General features: G+C 42.8%; 2 protein-coding genes across 4 annotated transcripts; one reads left to right on the forward strand and one right to left on the reverse strand.

Moving 5' to 3' along the window:
• The first annotated feature begins 262 nt into the window (after positions 1-262).
• On the forward strand, positions 263-12,346 carry LOC135088893 (uncharacterized). Of its 2 annotated transcripts, XM_063983958.1 has the most exons (5): positions 263-368; positions 3,401-3,458; positions 7,815-10,278; positions 10,645-10,793; positions 11,099-12,346. In XM_063983958.1, exons 3-5 carry the CDS (start codon positions 7,816-7,818, stop codon positions 11,271-11,273), a joined length of 2,787 nt encoding a protein of 928 aa, XP_063840028.1. In that variant the 5' UTR covers positions 263-368; positions 3,401-3,458; position 7,815; the 3' UTR covers positions 11,274-12,346. The 2 variants fall into 2 exon arrangements, with proteins under 2 accessions (XP_063840028.1, XP_063840026.1); XM_063983956.1 differs by lacking the exons at positions 263-368; positions 3,401-3,458 and adding an exon at positions 7,271-7,427.
• A 1,472-nt stretch (positions 12,347-13,818) lies between these two features.
• On the reverse strand, positions 13,819-17,235 carry LOC135088894 (uncharacterized). 2 transcript variants are annotated; one of them, XM_063983959.1, is made up of 2 exons: positions 16,779-17,235; positions 13,819-14,864 (listed from the first exon to the last, which is right to left on the reverse strand). In XM_063983959.1, exons 1-2 carry the CDS (start codon positions 17,066-17,068, stop codon positions 14,732-14,734), a joined length of 423 nt encoding a protein of 140 aa, XP_063840029.1. In that variant the 5' UTR covers positions 17,069-17,235; the 3' UTR covers positions 13,819-14,731. The 2 variants fall into 2 exon arrangements, with proteins under 2 accessions (XP_063840029.1, XP_063840030.1); XM_063983960.1 differs by having other exon boundaries at positions 13,819-14,813; positions 16,779-17,227.
• Between the last annotated feature and the right edge of the window lie 3,488 nt (positions 17,236-20,723).

The raw sequence follows: 20,723 nt of genomic DNA on the forward strand, positions 1-20,723 counted from the left end.
ACAGGTCTTACAAAAAACATTAGTCACTCTTACATACACAGAGCACTCCAGCACTCTCAGACCTAACCTCCCGTGGCAGATAACACAATTATTTATTACAATAATTAACGCTCGTGGTCTGAAAACTGAAATTTTCTCATCAGATTCCCCAGAGAAAGGACGTCAGGCAGGAATCTCATGCTATTTCTCTCACGTCTGGCAGCGCTATGTGACTAAGGCAAGAATAAGTCTCGTACTGCAAAGGGTCTGCGCGCGTGGTTGTCTTGTCGGTGTGTTGCGGTGTGTGTGTTTGGCAGGAAGGTGTTGCAAAGGTGTTTATTGACTTGCTGGATCTTCGTCCCCTCAAGAAGACTTACTGGTGTTGTGAGGTTAGTTAGTCGTGTTGTCTGTTGTGGATTAAATGCGTTGTTTGGAGTGTTGGATTCTCTTCATAATACATTCAGAAAACCAGAAGAGGACATGGGAAACACCAAGAAAAAAAAGATGAAATAGTTTCCATAGTAAGTTTTATAGCTTAACTATCTATATCTTGCCTACATTATGAGACAGTAGTGCCATTATATCATATCATTCGAGACATTATATTCCATTCTACATTATACATAAAAAAAAAAAATAAAAAAAAAGGGAATACGAAATAAAACTTGTATTGAAAAAGTAAGAATCCTCAATCACCGGTCGAAAAACACTCATGATAACCCGCCCAATCACTTATGACCGTAGAAAATAGTCTTTACCCTCATGAGAGAACAAAGACTGATGGAGCTACAGGGCAGGAGGCGAAGAGGGGAACACCAAAGGGGGAGATAAGCTGATGAAGGGATACGTGTGGGACAGGGACTGGTGAAGGAGAGCTGTCAGACATATCAGCGCATTATAGACGTGGCAAAAGACGGAGAGAGAAGAAAAAGTAAGAGAGAGAGAGAGAGAGAGAGAGAGAGAGAGAGAGAGAGAGAGAGAGAGAGAGAGAGAGAGAGAGAGAGGAAGGATAAAATGTCCTTAAATACAGTTCTATAGAGACGAAATTAAAGATTTTTGAGAATAAAACCAAAAGAGAACAGTCTTTCAAAACACAGCCCTATGCGGATGTAATAAAAAAGATATTTAGAGAAAGAAAAGCAGGAGAGAACAAAGCGTTTCTAAATATACCCTTGAACAGACGCAGTAAAATATGTTTAGAGAAATAAAACTACAGAAACCAAAACAATTCAAAATACTGCTCAAAACAAATACAGTAAAAGATGTTTGCAGAATATAAAAATCAAGAATAAATGGAAGTCTTTCAAAATTCATGCTCTGATTTGACACCCACGTGGAAACTCCGTAACCTAGACAAGATTATTACGCTTTGCCTCGCTCTAGGAATAAAAGTACAGAGAATGACAGGTTGTAATTTCCTCGTCCCATATTGTAAAGTCGTCTAGTCATTAAAGCCTTACGTATCGTGCGCACAAGTGTGTTATTACCTAATTTCTATGCTACGCGGCGAGAAAGTCAGTACAAATTTAGGTGATATAAGATGATAATTGTTAATCTTAATGTTCTGTGTTCTTGTTTCCCTTCTATAGTTTTTTTTTTATTCTTTCTTTCTTTTTATGCTTCTCTTTTCCTCCTCGTCCTCCTCTCCTCCTCCCACTCTCACCTCTTTCCCTAATTACTGTACTTTTCTCTCTTTTTTTTCCTCCTCTTCCTTCCTTTGACACCTTCCTTATCTTTCTTCCTTGTTTTGATACACTTTTTCTCCCTTCCTTTCTTCCTCCCTTCCTTCCTTCTCCTCCTCCTCCTCCTCCTCCTCCTTCGTCAATTTAACTTAAACTGTATTTCCTTCTTTCTCTCTATCTTTTCCTTATTCTTTTATGGTAACTATATAAATTCTCTCTCTCTCTCTCTCTCTCTCTCTCTCTCTCTCTCTCTCTCTCTCTCTCTCTCTCTCTCTCTCTCTCTCTCTATCTCTCTCTCTTTCTCAGCTCGAGTTTTCTCTCAATTAAAGTCTCGGTAATAAAGTCACGCTTCAAACTCTCAACTGGAAGACCCGGAAATAGATGTGTGTGTGTGTGTGTGTGTGTGTGTGTGTGTGTGTGTGTGTGTGTGTGTATGTGAGGAATGAGGCGACAATAATTCACTGCTTCACACTCCGCATACACACACACACACACACACACACACACACACACACACACACACACACACACACACACACACACACACACACAGATAAATAAGAAAAAATAACGGAAAGGGAAGAATGAGATGATGATGACGATAATAATAATTATAATAATAATAATAATAATAATAATAATAATAATAATAATAATAATAAAGTGAAAAGTATAAGTTTAATTTAATTGCAAGAAGGAAGAGTAAATAAAGAAAGAACTTTATCATTCTCTCTCTCTCTCTCTCTCCTCTCGTAAATCATCCTCTGCCCCTCTTTCTCTTCCTCCTCCTCCCTTTTCCCTTCCTCCTCCTCCTCCTCCTCCTCCTCCTCCTACTCCTCCTCCTCATTACCTCCTCCATTCTTCCACACTGTTCCCATTCTTTCCTCCTTCGATATCTTTCCTCTCCTTCTCTTCCTCCTCCTTTTCCTCTTCCTCCTCCTCCTCCTTCTAAATCTGCCTACGTCATCCTCCTCCTTCTCTTCCTCCTCCTCCTCCTCCCCCTCCTCCTTCTCCCCTTTATCCCCCTCTCCTCCTCCTCGTCCTCTATCACCTTCTTTCTTGACCATTACTCTCTTCTTCCTCCTCTCCCTCCTCTTCCTTCCTTTGACATCCTGTTTCTCTTCCTTGCTTCACCGCACTCCTCCTCCTCCTCCTCTTCCTCCTCCTCTTCAGCCACAAACAAACGTGACAGAAACACGCGTTCAGAATTTCAGTGTCACGGAGAAGAAACACGGAAAGAAATTTAAGACTTCATGGTGTTGGTTGTGTCAGATAATTAATCTCTTGTATTGACCCGCTAACCTCCATCCTGTCTCGTGTCTTTTCTTTTTTTTTTTCTTTTTTCTTTCCTTTTCTTTCTCTCTCGTGTTTCTGAGTACATGAATTTTGGGTTTGTTAGTTATTGTTGTAATGTATTTTTGGGGTTATTTGTTTATTTGTGTTTCATGGTAGGTGTATTTTGTTGTTGTTGTTGTTGTTGTTGTTGTTGTTGTTGTTGTTGTTGTTGTGTGTGTGTGTGTGTGTGTGTGTGTTACGTAAGAAGGGTTCTGGTCAAGGGCAACAAAACTGATGGGAAAAAAAAATTAAAGTTGACAGTCTCCAAAGAAAACAGTTACATAAAAGCCCATAATCACACACACACACACACACACACACACACACACACACACACACACCATTCACTGCACCGTCCCATGCCTCCCCTAACACTTCCCTTCCTCTGCTCCTCTTCACCGCAGACGCTGATGATGGTGCACGTGGAGTGAATACTTGCTGTAATTCATCCGAGACTGCTAGGTAAGTCTGACAGTGAAGGTGGTGGTGGTAGTGGCGGTAATAGTAGTGTTGGTGGTGTGGAAAGTGGTGATAATGGTGTGGGTGGTAGTGGTGATAATGGTGTGGGTGGTGATGGTGGTGATGGTGATAATGTTGCGTGTGTGTGTGTGTGTGTGTGTGCGTGTGTGTGTGTGTGTGTGTTGATGCTCTTCTACTAAGACAGCAAAAAAAAGAAAAAAATGTGTAGATTCAGAAGTCCATCCAGAAAATAATACAAATCTCTATAGGAAAATCTTTCAGAAAAAAAGAAACCTTAAAAAAACAAACAAAAACAAACAAACAAACAGACAAAAACCACAACTAAACTTACTAATAAAACCAAATAGGAAAAAAAAAATCAAGTCAATTACATTTACTAACAAAGTCAAGGGGCGAGAAAACACTAGAGGTACCGAAACATCGCCTGGGGAACAACGCAAGGTATACGGGAGTAGCAAACCAAGCACGTTCATAACCTTGAGTGGGGAGCAGCTTACGGGTTTGTGGTGGCGGTGGTTATTACAATTACGTTTCCTTATTTCGTCCCGTAGACCAACTAGACGAAGGAGGAAGAGGAGGAGGAGGAGGAGGAGGAGGAAGAGAGAAGTGAAGCGACAGGAGTGATTGAGAGAAGGGCGGAGAAAACAGTGACTAGAGGGTAAACTATAATAAACAGGAGAAAGGAGGAGGAGGAGGAGGAGGAGGAATGACAAGGAAAAGTAGAGGAAACATTGACTGGACTGCAGGGTAAATTATATTAAATCGGAGGAGGAGGAGGAGGAGGAGGAGGAGGAGGAGGAGGAGGAGGAGGAGGAGGAGGAGGAGGAGGTGGAGGAGGAGGAGGAGTAGATGAATGAACGAGAGGATGAAAAAGACAACAGACGGTGAACTAGAGAATACACACACACACACACACACACACACACACACACACACACACACACAGTGACCAACATTCGTGAATAACAATGAATTAGTCAGTCAGTTATACATTATTAGCAAGGTCGCGTGTGTGTGTGTGTGTGTGTGTGTGTGTGTGTGTGTGTGTGTGTGTGTGTGTGTGTGTGTGTGTGTGTGTGACTACATCTTCCAACCCCACCCCCCACACACTCACACACATAAACACAGACATCTGCTTGCTAGCTATAAAACACAGAATTTTAACCAAACACAGAACATGCGAGAAAAAATATAAACATATGCAAGATTACCGCGTTTCCTCGTCAAGCACTACAATAACATGCGGCAAATGAGAGGCAGCTGGTGTGTCTGGGAATGTTCACCTCACAACAACACACCTGTGATGGACGATAGACCAACAAAGCCTCAATAATGTTCCAAGCAAGCACTGACAAGCACTCATGCACAAGTAGAACGACTGTGTGTGGGTGTGTGTGGGTGGGTGGGTGGGTGGGTGTGTCTGTTACTTGTCTCCAGGCACGAGCGAGGAGTGAGAGCAATGGTATAGTAATGGTAGTAATGGTTGTGGTATGAGTGATAATGGTGAGGAGAAAGAGATAATGGTAGTGGTGATACTTCAAACGTTTCTCCCTCGCCTTCAGTCATCATTAGCCTGAATACTCCTCCTTCACACACGACAACTTAAGTCTGTTCTGAAATACCTTGTTGCATTGATTATCTTCTACCTCTTCTGCCTCACCGGTTGCTATTCCTCGCCTTTCTCTGCAAAGTAGACCTGAACTTCTTTGAATCCTCGTGGACTTTCTAATATTTATCGAGTCATGCACAAAAGAGAGCCCAATTCTTTCTAGATGATGCTTGCACACTTTCTCTATAGTCTCACTTCCTAATAGACACCGCTCTCTTACAAACACAAACTCAATTCCTTATAGAAAACTCTTGCATGTTTTATCGTTAGTTACCTTCTTAATAGGTATTGATCTCTAACAAATACAAACTCATTTCTTTGCACAACAGCCTTGCACTTTCTCTATAGTATCACTTCCTAATAGAAACCGGTCTCTTACAAACAATAACTCAGTTCCATATATTTCACCTCCAGTCTCAGTTTCTAATATGCACTGCTCTCTTACAAAAACAAGCTCAGTATCTTCCATGAAACCATTGCATACTTTATCTATATTCTAATCTTTTCCAAACATATCTAAAAAAAAATACCTACTCTCACTAGCTCTATCTTACCCACTCCCTGCCTAGTGACGCTCAGACAGTAAACCTGAGGAGGCTACAAAAAAAAAAAAGTATATTTCTCTCCTTCTCCGCAAAAACACTTCTGAAAACCTCACCACAGAATCTTCATACGGTTCGCCCACTACCTAACTGGAACCATTCAGTAAAGCTCAAGATACCGCAAAGATTTCTAGTGCTGAATTAATCCTTTGAGGCTCCAAGTGTCAAAAAACTCTCTTCACAAAACGCCATTCAGATTTCCTTACATTAAACTTAGTCACTGTTTATCCTCTGGTTTACTGGTGATACCCAAAACAGCTCAAAATTCCGCTAGATGGGTGTGTAAGGCAGTAATATGGACGCGGGTAAGCATTTCGTTTATATGTCATACAACTGAAGGGTCTGCTATGGAATGGAGCGTGAGGGTGGCTATGTGAGGCACCAACCAGTGTTTAGGGGACTTCCTCTGCTTCCTCGCGAGTGAAATCCAAGTAATAGAATTGAACAGTCCGTTAGCAAAATAAATACATAAAAAAAAACGATTTTACCTAGATTGAACCTGTTATTTCTTACCATATACTTATTAAATTTTTTTTTTTTTTTTCAAGTAAGAGCGCATCTGGCCAAGGGCAACAAAAGGGTAAAGAAGAGGGCTCACTGAGGTGCCACCCCTAAAGGAAACAGCCTAGAGGATTATCCAAAATTTGAAGTACCATGCTAGACTCCAAACGTTAATTCTAGTAACACTCAAGAACATACTAAGGCCTGCATTCTGAAACGCTACTGTCCGTACCTCGCCAGTTTCAAAAGGCTGTAGTTGAAGTTACACTGGTTTTTAAGGGTGTTTCCATGATGCTAACGACAACAAGATCTCTATTAACAGAAGAAACACTCGTAAGAAACAGGCTAATCATTTTTGTTGCCTTTGAAAATAGTCATGGTGAGACAGCAAAGCGTTTCTGAATACTAGCCTAAGGGCGTCTATGCGAGGCTGCACGTGGGACGTATTTACACCCCGGGCCGCATCTGAGGCGTCGGGCAAGCGCTAGGGAACGGTAAACATTAATGAGCATGACAGTGCACCGGGGACGAGACGTAGACTGAGCGTGGCGCCATCTGTTGTTACAAGAGCTGGAGGTACACAAAGGTGCATACGTGAACACAAAGGAAGGACAAGCATTAATAGAAGTAGAGAGGGAAGACTAAGAAAACGGGAGCCAGAAAAAGAGATGGAGAATAATCGACCATTATGAAGAAAATTAAAGAACGAAGAAGAGGAGGAGGAGGAGGAGGAAGAAAGGACGAAGGAGAAGAGAGCGGGGAAGGAAAGGAAGAGGAGGAGCAGGAAGGTGGGGAAGAGAGGGAGGGATGGAGATAGTAACAGTAATAGTAGTAGTAGTAGTAGTAGTAGTAGTAGTAGTAGGATGAGGAGGAGGAGGAGGAGGAGGAGGAGGAGGAGGAGGAGGAAGAGGAGGAGGAGGAAGAGGAGGAAGAAGAGAAAAGGCCGAAGGAGAAAAGGGCGGGGAAACAGGAGGAGGAGGAGGAGGAGGAGGAAGGCAGGGAAAGAAGGGAGGGAGGTAGCAGTAATAATAGGATGAGGAACAGAAGGCGGGGAAGGGAGAGAGGAGGAGAATCACGCTAGAGTTTGGTTAGTTTGCTTTAGTTGTACGTGAGAGGCGGAGGTGCGCGGGACTCGGGAAGCTAGCTGTGGATGCAAAAAAAAGCGAAGGTGGTGGTGTGCTGGGGTACTGACAGTGGTGATATTGTACCTTGAGGGAGCTGATGTTGGGGTGTTAGAAGGTAAGGGAGTGTGTGAAGGACTGGTGTTGTGTTGGTGGTGAGAGAGATAGAGAGGGATTGAATAACTCGGTGATTGATTGACTTGTTGAATGACTGAATGGCTGACTGATTGAATGGCAAACTGATTGAACTGTTAACTGATTGATTAAGGGACCGATCGAACAACTGAATGACTTACTGACTGACTAACTGATTGACTGATTTACACAACTACACTATAACAATAGAATCATATATTGACAAACAAGGAAAATGAGACTCGAACAAACACATACTAAAACACACACACACACACACACGATAACACACACACACACACACACACACACACACACACACATACACACACACACACACACCAAGTTACAATTTACCACGGTCTTTCAGAATGGCGGGACTTGCTGGGGTGTACGGAGGCCCCGCGAGGCACGTGATGCACCAGTACCTCCTGCTGGCGACCCTCCTTAGACTGGTGACTGGACGCGACGCAATGCACCAGGCAAACCTTCCAAATATCCCCAAAATGACCACACGGGCGGACTTTCCTTATGACTTCTGGGAGGACGAGGAAGAACCATCCACTCAACCCACACAACCAACACGACTCACCTCCCCAACCATCACCACAACTCAAGTCTCCTCCACGACCCCGGATCCCAATTACGACTATTATTTTGAGAGACACGACGGGTTTGGCAGCGACCCGTCCACGTGGAAATTGCTGCCCATTCAGATTCCAGACGATTTAGTGAGCAATGCCATCCTGCAAGAGGTGAGGACGTCCGCAGCGCCGACCTACGCCACGCCACCGACGCCACAGCATAAGCATTCCAGCGTTACACAACCTCCAAGAACCCTGCGGCCGGAAAGACTACACAGCGCTAGTACTGATCATGGAGGTTCTGTGCCTCAGGAGCAGAACTGGGACCCCCACAGCACTGAAACAGGCCCTAGAACCCCCAAGCCACAGAACTGGGACAGACATGACACCGGGAACAGCCACACCAATCTTAAATCACAGCAAGATTGGGATAGGCATGATACAGGGACCAGCCACAGCAATCCAGGGCCACAGCAAAACTGGGATAGACATGATGCCAGCAATAGCCACAGTAATCCAGGACCACAGCGGAATTGGGACAAACATGAAACAGGGAGTAGCCACAGCATTCCTGAACCACAGCTTTGGAACAGGGATAGCAGTAAGAGTGGCCACAGCAACACAAAACCACAGCAACAAATCTGGAGCCATTACAGTAGTAAGAGTAACCACAGGAACCCTAACTCACATAACCCACAGCAGAACTGGCAGGAACACAGCTCTGACACTGCCCACGGGACCCCTGCGCCACAGCACCACAGCTTGAACCACCACAGTTTACCTCACAACCCTCACTACAGCCCAGGACCCTCACAGCATCTCCACTACAACTGGTCTCACACTACTGATGGGTATGACATTCGTAACTACCATGGAAACGACCCTGAGAACCCCCCAAACCACCATAAAGACGACCCTCAGAGGTCAGACAACTACCACAACGACCCTTCTCAGTATTCCATGCCTCCAGGACCTTCACCCTGGAACCGGAAGCCCCCAGACGCCTCCTCATGGCAGCAGAACATAGTAGAAAGACTGAGCCAGCACCTACCGAAGCTACCGTCTCTGTCTCGTCTTCGTATCCCTGGACTGAGCAGCCTCACGTCTTTCTCCCTCCCTAAGTGGGGCTTTGGGGAGCCTGGACATCAGCCTCAAGATCCAGGCTACCCGATGGTGACTAGAGGGGATTACGTACATAAGTTCTATCATTTAGTCCCGGAGAATGACCCACTGGACCATCTGAATAGTAACAGAGACAGGAACAGCAGGCCACTTTACACCTACCCACCTCATCAGAGACACAAGCAGCACGACAGCACATTGGAACACACCCAAGACAACGACAACAAATACCAGACCCATCATCACAGCAACACTGACCGCACGGACGACCGCTACACGAGTCAGGGACTTACGGACACTACCCTACAGCACACTAACGACCCTCAGGTGAACCAATACGAGGCGTACACTTCATACACTCAACACACGTCACGGTTCCCTCAGCGCACACGACCTGATCCCAGACGACCCTTCCAGGAGCCTCAAAGGATTCTTAAACTCCCACAACGTCAGGAACATGAGATTTCAGGGCAGCAATACAGTCCAGACAGACAGAGTTGGACGTGGGAGGTTCACGACACGCCCACACTTTCACACCCACACAGCGATCCTTACAACAGACGACCGAGTGCTCATAACTGGATCGACACCGGCATTCCAGGTAGCTATGACCCTTCCAGTACTAATCATAAGGACCTCTACGCCCCAAACACGTACTCAAGTCACCCACAGGAGGTTTACGGCTACACTCCAAGCTACGGGCAACCACAGCACCATCCCCAGCACCACTATCAGCACCTCCAGCACTCCCAGCAAGCACTCAGTAATCCCTGGTACCCTGAAAGTCAGTTTCAGCAAGACTACAACGCTGGATTCAACACAAATTTCCATGACCATATTCTTGAACCTCTCAGTAATTTACTAAGCAAACCATCGCCTTTGTCCATCATTGACTCGTCTCCATACCAGCAAAGCATTATAGAAAGACTGACTGGTGTGGATACTTCCTCTACCTCGTCTTTTGTCTTCCCCGGAGGCGCGTTGGTGCTTGGACTGGCTTTAGCTCTCTTCTATTTCAACTTTGTGTGGTACCCGACCCCTGTGGTCACTGCCAAGATTTACAAGATGCTCTCCCAGTCTGTCTCTGGTGGGGAGCTCACCGAGGGGCAGGAACGCACCGTTGGGGAGGTAAGGCTGAGGGAGTGTTTATCTTAAGCTTTTCTGCTCGTTATACAACACAGTTTTCAAATGTTACATGTGGATTTATGGAGTATATTCATGCATGTGTTTGTAAGTGTCCTCAGTCCTGTTCATGGCAGTCTCTATCAGTGCACTAAGTTTATCTCAAATGTGCTAATGACATTGCCATGCCACAGACAATATAAGAACACAACATCAGAAATCAAGGGAAGATACAAGAAACTATGAGGCATACACGTGGCAGTCCCTTTATAAAATATGTCTACTTATCCTCAACTATCATTCTCGTCCACAAATCACCAATTATTTCATCAAGTGTATCTCAAGTGTACTGACACCACTGTCTTGCCTCAGGTGTACAGAGTGTTCCGTGGCCTGGAGGCGGAATACAAGCACGACCCCTCCATCTGGTCCGCCTCCTGCAGGACCAGAGTTGTGTGTCAGGTGCACCAGGAGCTCCCGGGCCTGTGGAAGGTGACGCAAGCCTACGCAGCCCTCGTCAAGTAAGTGCTGAGTCCTGACCGCCGTAACAGACACTCATTCTTACTGATAAACTCCGGAACTCCCTACTTGCATATAAGTCCTCCTGCCTGTGACTGGAACGCTAACAAGCGGGAGGTTTCAAGACACTTCATTCAACTTCTGATGTACTTTTAGACTGTCCGCTTCAGAAACTGTCACTTTCACTGGGCCTTTTCTTTCCGATTACTTGTTGCCCTTAGCCAAACCACTCTCACATGAACAAGTAGAATAGAAACACTGATCCAAATAGAAGGTATTATAACAGCTACTCTTCCTTCCTGCACAGATCAAGCCTCGCGCCGGGACCTAAGGGGGACATCGACCTCAGCGGGTACCAGGAGGCGGCCCGGCGCGGCTCAGAGGGCGAGGACTGCGAGGAACACTACCATGAATGTCCCCTCAACACAGTCCCGCTAAAAGCCACGTTGAGGAGACTACTGGTGCTGCTCCAGCCCGTCTGAACCCCGTCTGTTAGTCCTCCCTGGCACTGATAAGACCTGTCTGAACCACCCTGCTCTCTCTGAGAATATTTAGATCTGACTGAAATCCTCACTTCCCTGGCACTGTTTAGACTTCCCTGAACCGTCCTCACCTGTCTGAACTGTCCTCCAGTGGCTGATAATACAAAGGAACTCAAAAGAAGACAAAGGAGCAGCACTAGATCTTTTTACTCCTAATAGACTGTTTGCTGATCTATCAATATCTACATAATCAGTGACTACACTAATAACACAAAGAAAGAACAAACAGCAGCAGAACTTTTTAACTCTTACAAGACTGTTGCACTGTATCTCGTAACACAAAGAAACACAAAAGAAAAAAACAAGCCGCAAGATATCCACTATAACGATGCTGTTTGTTACATTTATATCTCGTAACACAAAGGAACACAAACGAAAAATAAAACGTCACCTAGACGAGGCTGTTAGTAATTAACGACTTACTAAATTTGTATGCAAACTGACTGATTTCGTAATGATGCTGTGACTAGACTTGGACTTGGAAATGAATGTACGAGTGACTTGAAGGCGCCACAGCAACGGGGTCATAACGCGCCGATGCCCAAGCGAAGGGTCACATGATCAGAAACTTCAAGGAGGCAAAATGTATGGAAATCGTGTTATTTGCTATTTATTTACGAACGCAACGATAAATGCCTGTTCTTATTTATTTATTTGCTTCTGTATTTATTTAGTAATTTCCCTCTCTCTTAAAGGTCCGTAGGAAAAGACCAGAATTATAATTTAATATGTTCTGTTTTTCGTTTATTTATTTATTCGCTTAAGCATTTACTTCTTTATTTATTTATTTGCCTGCCTATCTACTTATTTCTATCTTTCACAAGTATTATACTACTTGAGAGTTATATTATATTACAGTGTTATAGTATACTTGAGTGTGCGTGCCTTCACTTCTCTGTATATAAATTATAACCACCTGTACATATACATACATTTATACATACTAACTTATATGTGATTAAGTTATTCTGAAAACCAGATAAAAATAATAAATAAATACAAGATGTACATAACTTACCTTACATTAATTCAAAAAGATCCAGATTAAGATGAAAACAAATAACCAGTGCATTACTCATTTCATTAATAAAGGAAGGAAAGGAAGGAAGGAAGGAAGGGAGAGACGAGAAGGAGTATAGTATAAAAAGGACGACGTAGGAGGAAAGGAAGGAAAGGAAGAAGGGAGAGGAGAGAAATGGTACTCGAAGGAAGGAAAGAAAGGACGAAGGGAGAGGAAAAGGAAGCGGGACGAGGAAGGGAAAAAGAAAAGGAGGAAGGAAGAGGAGAGAGAGAGAGCTAGGATACGAAAGAAAAGAAGATAAGAAGGGAAGGAAAGGACAGAATGAAATACGAAGGAAGAAAGGAAAGGTGGAAGAGAGAGGAAAAGGCTGTGATACAAAGGCAAGAGAGTAAGGAGAATTTTTCAAGAAATCAGAGAGGGGGAGGACAGAGGAATGAGCAACAAAAACAAAATAAGACAAACTTCAATCACAGAGCAACAAAAGGAAAAAACATTCACGTTACCAGGAAGATGTGTAGGATAATCTTTCTTGTCCTCTGCCTTTGTCTCCTCGTCCTCCTCATTCACCTTTGTTTTTTGTCTGGTGTCTCTGCTTTTGGCCCGTGTCCATCCATTCTTGTTTGTCTTTCGCCTATTTTTCTTCTTTTTTTATACACACAGACTTAGAAGCCGCAAGTCACAGAGGGAGGTAAAGATGGAGAAAATATTTAAGTTATCCCTCTTTCGCCTTTCCTGTCTACCATTTCCTTCACCTCTGCTACGCACACGGCCTTGAAAACTACAATAATCACGGAGAAAGGTGTAAAAGAGGAGGAAATGTTTACGTTATCTCTCTTTCTCCTTTCATGTCCTTAGCAACTCTTCCTCCTCCTCTTCCTTCATCTCAGCTACGCACATGGACTTAACCAACAACAGCTATGGCGGAGGGAAAGTATAGACGACGGAAAAATGCCAGTCATCAATTTTTTTCCTTTCTTGTCTTTATCAACTCTTCCACCTCCTCTTCCTTCACCTCAAGTATCCGCAAACACTTGTTCTTCAACTACCTGTCACTTGTAACGTGAGAACAGGGGTAGTCACTGTAGAAATGAGCAAATAATTGGAGTGAACGCTTACACCGCCGGCACTTCACGAACGAATGAGTAGTGAGGACTGAGGACTAGTCTGGCCGAGGTGATGCCGGCGGTGGTGGTGGTGTCGAGTCATTGAGGCTTCGAATCAAGAGGAAGTAACGCAGTGAGCAGCTTAAATACTTTTGTAATCTATAATCTGGTGGATGGTGAGGAAGAGAGCAGCTTAGGATTTGTATTCATGATTCTGCGTCTTGTATCTATACCGAATTTTATTATTCTCAAACGAGCCGAGTTGTAATACGTGCTTCACTTACCAAAATATAGACAGACCCTCTCTACCTTTATCTTGCCCCAAAAGCTCAATGAATATGTGCCAATGAAACCAACCACGTAAAGCAAACATATATCTTTATTTAAATAAGCAAAAAGGCATAAAATTTCACACCATAAGAGGGAAACGACAATGCTCTCTTGTTTCCGCAGCGTCTTGGACACAACAGCACAGGCAGGGGTGCGGGGGAGGAAGGAGGGAGGAAGGAAGGAAGCTACACATCGAGCTTCCTTTGGTGGGGGAAGCGTCAGTGGGAGCAAGAAGGGAGCGGTTCGACTAAAGCAGGGTTTCAGAATCGGAAGAATTGAGTATAAGGGACGAAAGACTTCATGAGGGATAAAAGAAACGAAGAGATAATGATGTATAAGAGGAACGAAAGGGTCCTAATTACAAGACTTAGTAAGGAGTAAACAGAAACTCTAAAGGGAATCAGTGTTAAGACAAATTTCAAGACGGAGAAAAGGAATTAAGAAGGAACAAAAAGCTTTCACGGCAGCTAGACGAAGAAAAAACTCCATGAGGAACAAGAGACGTTTAAAGGGAATCCAAATGCAGTAAGAGAGAAATCAAGAGGAAGAAGAAGAGCTAGACGAAGCAAGAATCTTTTCAGGACAACTAAACGAAGAGAAAAATCACAATCAGACAAACAAGACTGCACAAGAGGGCTAAGGAGAATTAGAACACATCAAAAGAAAAGCCATATGAAGAAAATAAGAAGGAGTAAAAAGAATCAAGAAGCTTCCAACACTTAAAAAAACTCATGAAATAGACAAGAACACATTTATACAAGCCAGCAACCTACTACACCAGCAGCAGGAACATTTCAGCAAGAGCGAGAGGCTGCAGCAGAAGCAGGATAACTGAACTACTGACGGAGAATCTTCAGCAGGAACGAGAAAACTCCGAAAACTCCAGTAAGGGCGGAAGGACATCGGGAAGAGGACGGGAGGACTTCGTAGACACCCACAGCCTGCTAATCGAAGTCGAGGAGGTCCTGGTATTTCTCGTACGCCTTCTCGATGGAGTCCAGGATCGGGAACGCCTCCTGCAGGGACCTGAGGGACGCCAAGGGGTCAGACACGATGCCCAGCGCCCCCGAGCCAAGACTACGAAGGCAAGATACGAAGTTAGCTTGACAGGGACAGAATAAACGAAGGGAGAGCTAAACTGAAGTGCAGGAAGATTAAATGAATAGAGTTGACAGAGTTGGTTTATGTAAAAGGCAAAACATAAAGGGAAGATTAAAAAGAGGAAAGATCTGGGTATCTTATATGAGTAATAGAAAACATGAAGGGAAGACTAAGCAGAGGAAAGAACGGAGTAATTTACGAAGAACGGCAATCATGAAGGGAAGACTAAAAAGAAGTGTAATATGTACAGTAGAATAAAGTAGAATAAAGAATGATGGTGATTTGAGAGTAAAGGCGTGTGTTTTGCTAGAAATTCAAAACATAAAATCTTAAACTAAAGATCTCACAATAAAACACTACTACTACTGCTACAACAACAACAACAACAACAACAACAACAACTACTACTACTACTACTACTACTACTACTACTACTACTGGAAAGCACCTTACAACTTCCACTAATACGTCAGAGTATTATTCAACCACCAACACCACCATCACCACCACCACCACCAACAACAACCATCGCAGCGCCACACGACCCATCCTCACTCCCCTTCCTTCCCATTCTTCCCTCTCGCCCTTCCTTTCCGCCTACTTCCCTCCCTCCCTCTCTCTCTTTCTCTCCCCCTCCCTCCCTCCCTCTCTTCCTCGCCTCGCCTCGCCTCACCACTCCAGTCATTGTGGAGTGTTTGTGCATTAATATTATGCTTGGTTAATGGATACTTCAGTACTAATATGCTTTTGTGATAGATAAATATTGGACTGATGTAACTATTGATCGTCTCACTGATCCTTGCCTTAATTGAGTTAATATTACAAGTCTTATTCATTACATTTCTTTCCTATAGATCGCTTTAATTAATTTAGTGTTATAAATCTTTCATATTTCTTGTAGATCGCTCTCTAATGCACTGTGAGTTTGGCTAGAGTCAATTTAAAAAGACTAGGTAAATTTTATAAACAGGTATGATAGGTGGGTATAGGCAGGTGTATTTTTTTTTCTTTTTTTTTATCTCGTATAGACTTCATGGCGTCTTGCAACTTCCCTTACGTCCACATGAAAAAAAAAGCTCCCCATAATACAGTTCTGAATGACCCAACACGTTCAAGAGAATATGAGTGAGAGAAAATCTTCCGCCTATTCATACATGATCCTTCAGACGAAATGATCTCCATATTGTAATGCCTTCATCTCCATAAATATAGAAACATGATCAATAGCAGAGTATGAAACACCGCACTCACTTCCACTATGTTGACTTTCGCTAAACTCAAGTCCTTTCAGCAGTTAAGAGTTTGAGTTGCATTGTGTTACTAGACTGTCAAGCGGATCAGAGTAGATTAGGCTGAGAGGAAGGATGACACACAGTGGAAGGAAGAAGAAAAAGAAGAAGAGCTACGAGAAGATTTATGATTGCAGTGAAAGAAGTGGAAGAACCAAAAGAAGAACTAGAGATTACAGAAGCATATCACAAAAAAAGTCTATGAATCGAAAGCAGATGAGAAAAATCAGTAAAAACAAAGTAGAAATTAACAGAGGAACTTAACTCGAGTACCAGTAACCGAATCACCGTGAAAACCCAAAAGATCCAAAATAAGAAGAAGAGAGAAAAAGGGCATTCGCAGTAGAAGCCATTAAAATCACACTACAAATAAATACAGACACCAAAACTCGACTCCCCACTACTAATGCACCAGCACCCTTACCCAAATCACCGTGAAGACCGAAGAAACCCAAAAGAAGAAGTAGGAGAGACAGACAGACATTCACAGTGGAGCAAATCAACAGACACACAGTAGGAATTAATACCAAAACAACTCAAATTGCCACCACTAGAGCACCAGCACCAGTAACCACAACAACAATAACAATAATCAACTCACCGCGACTCTATCAAGTTGGTGAAGCCCATCTCGTCCCTCATGTCCCATGCGTTGTGGGCGAGGCGGTAGAGCAGCGGAGTCACCATGAAGGATCGTCTAGAAGCCGCGGAGGCGAGAGCAAACACCAGCAGATCGTACAGAAGGATGGCACCGGCGACCACCAGCAGGAGAGCCGCCACTGTAGTCAAATCGAGGGACTTCACCGCATCCTTCACCTGGTTCTTGAAGAGGTCGACACTTGAGGCCAGATCCCCGACGAAAGATGTAACTTCTGAGGGTATGTTAGGCATGGCGGCGGCGGTGGTGGTGGTGGTGGTGGAAAGGGAGAGTTAACGTCTGTGAGAGTACAACGTAAGGGAGAGTATGCTGTGCTTGTCCAGTGAGAGTCCACAGGCGACTGATGGCTGTGTGTCTGTGTGTCCCGTCATATACCCGCTCACTGTCAGAGGAGGAGGACAGGAGGAGGAGGAGGAGGAGGAGGAGGAGGAGGAGAAGGACAGGAGGTATAGGAGAGGAGGATATAATAAAGGGGGAGGAGTCTACCTTTCCTCCAGATCCGGGAGAGTTGGAGGAAAGGAGGAGGGAGAGGCAACGGGGGGTCGGGGCGCCACTGGAGGGGAGCAGTGGGGGGACGGAGGAAGGGACAAACAGGGAGGAAGGAGGGAGGAGGGAGGGAGAGAAGGGAAAGAAGGCTCATGAAGGAAAGAGAGGGAAAGAGAGTGTGAGATCCGGGAGAGAGAGAGAGAGAGAGAGAGAGAGAGAGAGAGAGAGAGAGAGAGTGGGGGGGATGCAGAAAATATTAACTTCAGTAAAAAAAAAATTCTCACACAAAGTAACCAGAAATAAAAAGAAAAGAAAGAAAAATTTGTCTCAGAAAAAAAAATATGAATAATGAATGAAAGGAAACAAAATTCCACACAAGAATCACACTAACAAAAAACAAACAAAAACAAACTTCCTTTATACACATACGTACAAACATACTACCTATCTGTATTTAAATCTCTCTCTCTCTCTCTCTCTCTCTCTCTCTTTTTCTCTCTTACCTATTTCTCTCTTACTAACTTCCTGCAGCTTTCCTTACGTTCTTATGCTCTTATCTCTCTATTTAGCTCTATCTCATTCACTTCTATTCACTCCCATTTAAACCTTCTCTTTTATCTAGACCTATCTTTCTTTAACCTTATCATAATTCACCCTTATCCATTCCTATTTAGTTCTATTCTGTTCTGTACTTCTGTTCAGTCCTACCCTGTTGTCCAATCCTATCTTCCTGTTCACTCCTATTCTATAATTCAGATTTGTTCAGTCCTGCCTTTCTATCTAGTCTTATTTATCCATTTTCCTTCTCATTCCTATCTTCCTATCCACTCCTATTCACTCCCTCCGAACACCCATCACTGAAGCACAGCAAACCACAACATTCTTCAGATCAATACACTAAAAAACACGTAGGTTACTTTCTCTCATTTCCCTCCCCGCCAGACCACAACCAAGGCAGCCTGTCCGGGTCCCCGCCTCCTCTGACTCTACAGTAAGCGACCTGGACCACTGAGCCGCCCTTTGTCAGTCCACGCACGCCCCAGTAACTAAGACAGGCCACTCGCTTAACTCCTACACGAACTAGGAAACTGGGGAAACTAGGAACTGATGGGAAACTGGACTGGAAAAAGTGGTACTGGGTTAAGTATAGTGGAAGGGAGTGGAAGGGATGGTAGTAGTAGTAGTAGTAGTAGTAGTAGTAGTAGTACGAATAGTAGTAGTAGAGTTTGAAAGTATTTTTTTTTTACATAGTTAACAATCTATTTACAATTTTCCTTTCATTTCAATATAAAAAAGTCTTTGTTTTTTTAGATACGTGTTACGAAATATTATCAAATTAGAAGCTTTTTTTTTCTCTCATTATCTTGATTACTTTTTTTTTTTCTTAGGATGCGAAATAAATGTTTTTGTTTTGGAATGTGTGCAGTATTTATTTATCAAGTTTATTTAAGTTTAAGTGCCTTTAATTTTCTAAAACTAATGCCTTTTTGGTTTACAAGTAACAACAATATCAACAACAACAACAATAATAATAATAATAATAATAATAATAATGATAATAACACCAAGGAAAACTGTATAGAAATATAATGAAAATATAACTTACTTTTAAACTACACACACACACACACACACACACACACACACCAGAAAAGGGAAGAGATTAACACAGAAAAACAAACAAACAAGCATAACAAAACCACAACAACAACAACAATAAACAAACAACACAACACAACACAAGAAAACAAGGGAAAACACACACACACACACACACACACACACACACACACACACACACACAGTAAAAAAAAAACACACAACTAACTACACATACACACAAAAAGAGAAGAAATAAACAAACAATTAACATGAACACACATAAAAAAACAAAACAAAACAAAACAAAACAAAAACAAAAGTAGACAGAAAAAAAAGAAAAAAATATCAACATCACAAAGGAAACACAACACAGGAACACCAAGTAACACCACAACTCATGCACGAAGACACTAAGGATGCTAACACAGGAGAAAAGACGAGAAGTGTTGAGAATCTACCCAGAAAGAGAAAGTTAAGCCTCCAAGCAGGACAAGGCCAGGCAAGCAGAGAGACGGCCTAAGGCAAAGTTTTGGGGGGCTCAGAGTAGGCCTATTGGAGACCCTGAGGCTACGAGAGAGGGAGAAGGAGAGAGTAGGATGTATAGAAGGCAGGGACATAGAAAAATGAGCGAGGTATGTTGGGTAAATTTTAGAAAGAGGAGAGTAATGAAAGGAGAGAAATGAGGAAGGTTGAGAGTAAAAAGAGAAAGAGAAATATAAAAAAAAGAAGGATTTAGAGAAAAAAAGTGAGGTATGTTGAAAAAGTGTCAGAATGAAGAGAATAATGAGAAGAAAAGATAACTAAAGAGGAAGAAAGAGAGGAATAAAAGAAAGGGAGAGATTTTGGGAGTTAAAGAGAAGGAGGAATAGGAAAAAAAGGATTTAGAGAAAAAAAAAGTGAGGTATGTTGAAAAATGTCATAATGAAGAGAATAATGAGAAGAAAAGATAACTAAAGAGGAAGAAAGAGAGGAATAAAGGAAAAGAGAGAGATTTAGAGGGAGAAGGATACTCGAAAATGTGAGAATAAAAAATATATTGAGAAAATAGAAAAGAAAACTAGAAAGAAGGGAAGAAAACAGAAGGAAAAGAAACATACAAATGTAAAAATCACTTACAACGAAGAGAAAAGGCACTGATGAAATGAAATAAGAAGAAATAAGAAAGGAAACTGAAGAGAAGGAAAGAAAATCATCCTGTGTTAATTGATAAGAGTAAAGATACGGAGGAAAAGGAATTACACAATGAAATAAGGAGAAATTATATAAGAAAACTGAAGGGAACAGAAGATAAATGCTTTTAGATCCAAGAAAATCCACTTGTAGTAATAGATATGTGTATGTATTCTATATCTGACATCAAAAGTTACCACAAAGTCTCTTCCAAAGGACCGTATATTCTGAAACGCTTGCGCCTCCCCTCCACTACTTTCAAAAGGCTCTACTTAAAGGTCCACAGATTTTCAAGGGTGTTTTTACGCTTCTAGTGACAGATCAGTAAGATTTCTATATTATTAATGGGAGAAACACTATCGACAAATCAGCTAATCATCTCTGTGGCATTTTTAAATAGTCATGGTGAGATAGCAAAGTGTTTCAGAATATGGGTCAAATATTCACTGAGGCTGTGGCCATCATTCGCTATAGTGAGTTTTACGTAAGTTACCACAGTCTCTCTATCAAACACTCACTGAGATTCTGCATCCTTTATTCCCTATAGGTTTGCATAAGTTACCACGGTCCCTCTGCCAAACACTCACTGATATCCTGCGGCTGTTATGATCACTATAGCAAGCTTTGAAT

Source organism: Scylla paramamosain, chromosome 32 (assembly GCF_035594125.1).
Source record: "Scylla paramamosain isolate STU-SP2022 chromosome 32, ASM3559412v1, whole genome shotgun sequence".
Lineage (NCBI taxonomy): Eukaryota > Metazoa > Arthropoda > Malacostraca > Decapoda > Portunidae > Scylla > Scylla paramamosain.

Excerpts from the sequence above, each read along its gene's own strand:
- LOC135088893 (XM_063983958.1), top strand. The coding sequence starts at position 7,816 with ATGGCGGGACTTGCTGGGGTGTACGGAGGCCCCGCGAGGCACGTGATG. Across the intron at positions 10,279-10,644 it reads AGGAACGCACCGTTGGGGAG|GTGTACAGAGTGTTCCGTGG; the intron begins GTAAGGCTGAGG and ends GTCTTGCCTCAG. Across the intron at positions 10,794-11,098 it reads GCCTACGCAGCCCTCGTCAA|ATCAAGCCTCGCGCCGGGAC; the intron begins GTAAGTGCTGAG and ends CTTCCTGCACAG.
- LOC135088894 (XM_063983959.1), bottom strand. The coding sequence starts at position 17,068 with ATGCCTAACATACCCTCAGAAGTTACATCTTTCGTCGGGGATCTGGCC. Across the intron at positions 14,865-16,778 it reads ACCAACTTGATAGAGTCGCG|TCTTGGCTCGGGGGCGCTGG; the intron begins GTGAGTTGATTA and ends TTGCCTTCGTAG.